The sequence below is a fragment of the Apteryx rowi genome, unplaced genomic scaffold (genome assembly GCF_003343035.1).
Source record: "Apteryx rowi isolate R43461 unplaced genomic scaffold, aptRow1 scaffold_549, whole genome shotgun sequence".
Classification (NCBI taxonomy): Eukaryota; Metazoa; Chordata; class Aves; order Apterygiformes; family Apterygidae; genus Apteryx; species Apteryx rowi.
The window spans coordinates 331,554-339,664 of record NW_020450815.1 but is presented as its reverse complement, the minus strand read 5'-3'; the positions used below and the strand labels follow the sequence as shown (position 1 = coordinate 339,664).

Here is an 8,111-nt window from a genome sequence, read left to right as displayed (position 1 = left end):
TGGTCAATCTACCATTACTGTCACCTGGAGGCTACAGGTACCAAACTTAAAGTATTTTAAAAAGGCAGAAAAATGTTATTCAAAATAACCTTGGCAAATCATGAGCTTTTACGGATTTTGCAAATGGGGAACATTTCATGCACACAATTAAATACAAGTTTAGAGTAGCTGTATATATTTCTGAATGAAATTTATTGAACCAGGTCAAATCCCAACAGAAGCAACATAGCAGCATTTTGGTAAGGGTGGAAACAAGTTTCTCCTAAATTTTTCCCTTTTAATTCAGAAGGGGAACAAAGATTCAGAAGCACATAATATAAATTGCTTACATCTCTATGTTTAAAAGTGTCATAACTACCATTTCTTGTGCTTCACCAGTTTAACAAACGTTAGTGTGTGCTACATATAAATATCCTGATCCCTCCGGCATTTACTGATTAATTACAGAAATATTTTCTACATAGATCTATCTTTCTAAAAATATAATTTAAATATAACTTTCAATAGAAAAAAAACACCAAAACACCAAAACACGTCATCGGAAGATTCAGGTTGCAGATCATTTTCAATGCACTAGAACTCTTTGTGAGGTTGCTCAAATTATGGCAAATAACTTTGCACATTCAGTTAAAAAACAGAACAAAAAAACAACACCCAGAAAACAAAAAGGTTAAGAATAAATGGTGATCACTTCACGTCCACTGCCTCGGACTAGGAGAACTCTGTCCAGACCTTCTGTCAGAACTTCCAAGAACTCCGTGTCTGTAGTACCATTAAGTCAAGGAATCACAGAAAAGAAACAAAGTGGCCATTAATCACTCAAAAAACCCAACATACAATGAAAGAGCAGTTTCATGAAAGAATTTTCCTGTCCCCTTTTATGTACACAGCACAGAACCATCCCATTATCCAATCCACCTGCTTGCTCAGAAAGAAGTGAGAACTAACTTTCCTGTGGAAACCCCCAAAATATCTTGTTCCTGCCCAACTCACTTTCAGAAAAGATAAGGTAAAGAAACAAAAAAAAGCAGAGTTCAAAATTGAAGATTATCTTACATCAATTGAACTAAAAACCCACCACTATCAACACTTCCGAAAACCATATTTCTGTAAGCAAATGTTGTTTTCCCCAAAACAAAGCTATGCTTACCAACATAACCCTACCAATGGTTATCCAGACAAGTATCCAGATGGCACAATCACAAAACCAAACTCCCAGTTTCAAGAAATATGGAGCAATATAGTAGAGGATACAGTTTTCATCCCCTTTTCTGTTTTTAGGAGGTCCAGGCATATTCAGGAGAACTAGCTGTGCATGCTGTGATTTATTAAGCACTACTCCATTGAGCTTCACAGCGGTGTGCATTCTTCTCACATTTGACTGATTCCTAGGACAAAAAAAACCCAAACATTAAGTACTGCCACAATATTTATGTATTCCATCTAATGCATCTGAATGCATAAGTTTAATCTATATGCATGTACAATATGCTATTTTCATATACAATACACCAATACATATACACCAACTTTCAGTACACCAATACATATACACCAATCAAAATAAATTTACAAGAAAATGAGATGCCTAGGGATAAGAAGTCACAAGTACGTTGTTCTTTTTTGAAGATTTAATGCTGAAATTCAAGCAATTCTAATTGCTTTGCCAAAATGGACAACTCTCCCATTTGTCAGTTGTACCTTTTACACCCACACGAAAAAGCATAAATTGTTCATATCAACAGAACTGAATTCTAGTTAGAAATGCTGAGAATCTAGTTATTGCATTATATAAAAGTTAACAGCATCTGTGTAGCAAATAGCATAGGAGCTACAAAGGATCTTGTACTCCTGGGGAAACACTGAAGGATTACCATAAACCTGGTAAAGAAAACTCAGAAACAGTACAGAATTTATGAAAAAGTGATTAGTTTCCCAGCATGTCATGAGATGAAGGCAGTAAACGCTGCTGAACTGAAACTGAGCCCCCCCCTTGCATTATTACTATTAGCTAACGGTTTCATTGCTGTGTCCACAAATACCATCTTGGCTGTAAATTTGTGTGTGACAAGAGGAAATTGCTAGAACTTTATGCATTTTTTTTTTCTTTTTAAAATCTGCCTTGGATGATTTAGCTGCTCTTCAGAGAAAGAAAACAGAACCAGCTCCCCCCATCTCCCCCAAACCCAGCTTGCTTGCAGTTCCCGAGGAAGTTATGCTGCCAGCTCTGTTATAAGGCTGGCCAAAACTGGGAGTGAGTCACGCACTGCAGTCTTGCAGCAAAAGCACAACAGCTGTGCTCAGCTGGGCTCATGTACTGCTCTGTGGCAGACAGAAGACTGGCAGGCTCATAGTGGCAGTACACAGGACATCCTCCGAGGTGCCTGAACAAGGTCTGGCATCTCTTGAGTTTCACTAACACTAATCTGAAGTACAGTGCAAGCTCCCTGCAATGCTGTCTCAGCTCAGGAAAACAAGAGAAATTAATGAGATCTCTCTTTCCAAAACAAAAATATCTAGGAGGACTAAAGTTGTGAAAAACATATACAACGCATAATTAAAAAAAAGTCACAAGCCAGTTTCGCTCCAAGAACAAAGAGACATAATGTCTCCTTTTTGTATGCTAATAGCATAGCCAACATCTACCTAAAGTTATGTTAGTTCTACACTCAGATGGTTTCACAGAAATGAGGCAAAACCAGCCTTTGAAGTGTGCTAGTTTCCGCTGTGGGAGGAAAAAAAAAAAAAACCCTATTGTCCGACTAGTTATATCACAGTGGGGGCTGTTTTTCCAGAACAAATATATTCACTATTTTATGTAGGCAATTAGAAAACTAAAAATTTATCTGGTACAGAAGAGCACTGTCAAGTTTTGAATTCTTACAGAAACTAAAATACACATTCTGTGACTTCCTTTGAAGGGAAAGTTGATAACATTTAGAAGAAAACATTAACAGATGGTGATAGAAAATTTTCTAGTGATACATGCCAGATCACAGTATATAAAACAAGGTACAAAACAATACACAAACTGCAAATCATGATTTAGGGAACATGCAAACAATGCATAACACCACAACAACTAGGGAACACAGCCTAAATTGCTTAAATGAAAATGAAATATAGACTTACAGATTTCCCCATTCTCTACATGGAAGAGAAACAAACATGCATGAAGTGATTTTTATGCTATCAGGCATATTTTTAATTCAGCAATTGTACAGGCATTCCATGTCTGAACTATAATTTCCACACCCTATTCATTTACAATAGTTTAAAAATAATATCTGGAATAAGTCCACAACTTGCATGATTCTAAAGAAGTGACAGAAAATATTTCCAAGACATCACAATTCAGCCAAGAACAAGACAAAGCTGCGCTCTAGCAGGGTGATCATGATGGTGCTTGGAGTTTGCAGAAGGCAAACTTTTCACAAAACACGTAGAGCAAACTCACCTTCCCCTCCCTCCCCCCTCTAAACGTACTTTCTTAAAAATCTTATGTCTGCTATTTGCAAGTCCTATCTGTTTTAGGATACATATAATTTAGATATTAAATCTTTGCTGCCATCCACAGTTTTGCTTTGGACATGTGCAGAAAATTCCTCAGCCGTGCTTTGAACTCCATGCTTCCTGGATTCAGAAAAGATGTATACATGTGCGTGCGTGACTAAGGCACACAGAGAAGCAAACAAGCTGATGTCGTGGACACACAAATGTAATGACAGGACATCAGGCTTGACACAGGCAGCAGCTGCCTTCCRGCAAAATAGCGATGGCGTTTTATTGCCTTCTCTCAATTGCTCCATGGCTAAAGCACTCCTCAAGACATAGGAGGATGGAAGAGAGATGGAGCACGGACACTGATGCTGAGCACCTGGATGTGGAACTTTATTGTTGGGTTCAGTGTAATCAAAGGAACACACATGGCATACACAGAGTTTTGGCCATATGAATATGGTCCTGCTAAGGAGTATATTTAGTGACTCTTACCCACTAAGTAACTTCAGGGTGGTGGTGGTGGTATAAGTCCTTACAAGGACAGCATTCAAAGTGAGGTGCACAGAAAGATCATGTTTCTACTCTGCTTTAAATAACCAGAACCCCATCTAAAAAATCCGCAACCAAATAAGAACTCCCAACAACCACATGGGTACTTACGGCTTTATGTTGAAAATATCTTTAAAAGCAGACAGATTTGTTTCTTTGTTTTTATGCTTTTCAGCTACAAGCTTTTCTTTAGTCCAAGTCATTTGCACTTTTTCTGGTACAGCAGCAGCCACACTTGCTTTGACAGCTGGAGCTGAGTGGGATGCAGTGTTTCTGTCATGGATTAACTGAGCCTGGCCAGAGGGGAGAGAAAAAAGGACCCAAGGTTCAGCCAAAGAGAGCATTTGTAGATCAGAGATTATAATCTTGAAATGCAATTTCACTGCATTGACACAAAAGAAAATAGAGAAAAAGGCACCTTATTTTGTGAACAAATATCAGAGTGTTTTGACTTTGGCATGAAGTGAAACTGCTTGTATATATGTAGTTATGAGTTCATATTTGCAGGATTAGACCTGGAATAGGACATTATCTTCATAACAAACTAAAGTGAGGTTGAATCCAACCTGAGGTAAGTTTTTATTAACACCACGAGCTTATGACAATGAGCAAATTGAAAACCATTGCTCATTTTTCCTCAGGTTTTCCATCAGTTACATTGTTTATAATTTGCTCTGACACTGTTGTAAACGTTGTCATTGAAAAAGTTCATGTGCTATGGTTGGGACTTGCTCTGTGGGGTTGCTCTGGTTTGCTCGCTCCCTCTGCGATACAGACTGTTTCTGCATCCAAATGCAGATTATGTAACAAAAGTCAGTCACAGCCTTACCATGAAGCAGCCTTGCTTTCCTCTCTCCCCTTTTAATAGCAATAATTCAACAAACCACGCTTAAGAAAACAATATTATTGTTCCTAGATATATAAACACTTCTGTGTTCTCCATTCCCCACTCCCCTTGTTCCTCTTGAGGAAAGAGGAAAGGAAGGAGTATTTTGCATTCATTTTATTTTTTACTTCCCCTCTTAATACTATGCCTATAGGCTTTTTTATTTTCCAAAAAAAAAAAAGCAACACAAACACAGTACCTTAGAGTCCTTAACTGTAAGTGTATCGATATTTGCCTGGGTTTTTTGAAACCTTTAGTAGGTAGTTACAAAGTCTCTTCACAGAGATCTGTTAAAACATGAAATTAATTGATTTCCCTAGTCCATATGGGAACCTATTCATATTCATGGGGGGGGGGGGGAGAAGTGGTCATGTCCCTGCATATACATGATGACTCAGAAGAATGGATTTCATTCAGTCACAGACAAAAGCACAAACAAAAAACTGAAGCAGATGAGAAAACTGTTTTCCAGTTCTAAACACTAGTGTATTTCCCAGTCACTACAGTAATTGTGGCTATTTTTAACTACCTAAGGACTTCTGTATTTTTCTAAATCATTCCTCTTGTCCTAACCAAATATTGAGGATTCTCATATTCCAGAGTTCATTTGGTGGTTCTTATATAGCTATCTGTGATGGTATTAATACCACCCCAAAAGACTTAAGTCAGACTTAAACAGAAGATCAGTTCACAATTTCTCCCCATAGTTACCTACCACACTTTCTCCTATTATCAGTTCTTGAATACAAGGAGCATTTTTATAACATTTTTGCCTGTTACACATAATTATTCATCAAAACTATGAATTGGAAATTACTATGCATACAGTAGCTATCATGAGAATGGGAAAAAGTTAACACACACAGCAGGTACTATGCATACTAAACARCAGTAGCCAATGGACTAAAACATCAAACTAGCAACCACAAGGTGAATTCAGTGCTTTAGAGAAGAAAGTTCTCCATTTCTAAAAAGACAATGAGGCCAAGAGAAATTCTGGACCTATAGCACACACCTAAAAAAAATGCAAAAAACAATGAACATGCATTTTTTATTAGTGCTATTGTGGTAGCAAATTAATTACATGGAAAACACCACATTCTTCTCATACTTCCTCTAAAGGAAGGGAAACACAAAGGAATACAGCATTTCTACAATCCAGGACACACATCTTTAGCAACAAGCAACACTTGAAGTGCACGCTAAAGGCACTGATTACATTCAGCCATTTCCTTTCTAGCTCACTGTGCAGAAAAAAAAAAAGTAGTGACATTCATGGGGTAATAATAATGGCTTTTCAATAAGCAGCTAAACCTTGTTTCTGCTAGTTTAATAAATAAGTTCTAACATATCTATGCAGTCTGAGAAGCTTCAATACAGGAATTCTAAGGAAGTGCTCTGTGAAAGCATGAAATATGCTTTTAACCAAACACCTACTATTAAAACATTTTAAGAAACAGGAGAAGTATTTTTGCTTCTAACTCTTAAGAAAATAGGCACTCTCAGTCTTTCTTTTATGGAAATATTGGTCTGAGAGAAATTGGGATGCAATTCATGTTACAGAAACATCATCTAGGACAAAAAAAATTAGAGTGAGAAAACAAATTTAGGGAATACTAAAATTAAAAGTTAAGGACTGTTTCATAACAAAATGAAAAATCAGGTTGTTATTTTGTACTTCAGTTTTCAATAGTGGCACTTCAAGTGTTACAATGAAAAAGAAATATCCAGCCAGTACTATGTCCAGCTACCACCTCCTCTGCATAATCATTAGGCAGCAGTGCCTGTACATCCTGGCCAATGGACTGTGGACTAGAGTAGCTTTTTCTTCTGATTGAGCCTCGAGACTCATCAGTGATGCTCTGAATATGGGATAAAAAGGTTACCAATGACAAAAACAGTCTACAGGGGGAAAAAAAAAAGGCAGATCATTGTGTTAGTCAAAATAAGAATTGTCTTCATTTAATGGATGAAATCTGGCATCAAGGGTTTTTTAAGTCTAGTTTCTTTTCACAAAGATGCCATTTATTGATATATACACATCCCCAATGCATTGACATTTCTTAAAAATCTGAATTTTGGACTTCTAATTAAAACAGAAACAGGCCACTTATTTAAAAATGGAGAAAAGCCTTATTTCAGTTATGTTGCATATATGTAAAAATCAAATTCCAAATTCCATCAGAAGTTAATAATGTTTTACTGAATTCAGAGAAAAAAAGTTTACACAAAAGCCAAAACTTTTCTATTTTTTTTTCTCCCCTCCAATTCCCTTGAACAGTCAGTAACTGAGACAACCCCATGGGCTTTAGTCAAAGAGACAGGCATTTTACCAGAAGAGCCCAAGTTAGATGCTGAGCCCTGCTGGTGTTTTCTTACGGTCTTAGCATAAGGAGTTAAGATGGCTTGACTAGTCCTCCCTTTCTTCCTCTGATGAATGAAAACCAACATGCTACAGTATCCTTGGAGGGCTACATGTACCAGAAGTAGTTTTCCTGGCCTCCAGAAATGGTGGAACTAAATAGACTTGAGAAATACAGTTCTCTTCCTCCATTTGTGATGCTTTTAGAATTTCCATTTGCACTTGAGCAGAAAAGTCAAGGGTCTTCTCCTGCTTTCACTCAACTCTCACCACATTCTATCGTTGGAGTTCATACTGAGCCTTTCATCTCACAAGATACTTTTTTCCTGCGTATTCTCTATAGATAACAGGGACCAACATTACATAAACCAATTTGAAGAATCAACTCCAAATCCCAAAGCATCTTACCTCCTTTACTAGTTTGCCACTGCATTTGTGAAAGCATTAGTACTGGATATACTGTAATGGAATAATTAAGTACCATCTGCAACCACTGGACATTTATTACAGAAAGTTACTGCAATCAAACAAGCAGCCTAAGATAAGACCTTAGGCCAAAGACTTAAGAAAATATTGTTTCCAGTAAGCATATGTCTTGACTGCACACTGAAGATTTGAAGATCTAAGGAGATAGAGTGGTAAATAATCCCTTCTGAATAATCTCTAGAAGAGCAGGTAATTAATTAGATTGAGTTAAAAGAAAAAGGGTCAGTGCTTCAAATTGATCAAAAGCTTCTGCAAACAGATTTTATTTTCTTCTGCTGTATATGGTGATTATGTTACTGAAACCATTTCACAAGAATCCTACCATGG

At 37.1% G+C, this 8,111-nt stretch overlaps 1 protein-coding gene across 1 annotated transcript in view; it reads right to left on the bottom strand.

Annotated features, from left to right (window-relative positions):
* Positions 1-209: 209 nt before the first annotated feature.
* Positions 210-8,111, bottom strand: part of LOC112973470 (solute carrier family 12 member 7-like) — a 74,347-nt gene continuing 66,445 nt past the window's right edge. Inside the window, exons 22-24 of the mRNA XM_026081393.1 lie at positions 4,162-4,343; positions 1,255-1,388; positions 210-762 (exon numbers count right to left, since the gene is read on the bottom strand). Coding sequence (XP_025937178.1) covers positions 671-762; positions 1,255-1,388; positions 4,162-4,343 — 408 coding nt within the window. The 3' untranslated portion in view covers positions 210-670. The remainder of the gene's footprint in view (positions 763-1,254; positions 1,389-4,161; positions 4,344-8,111) is intronic.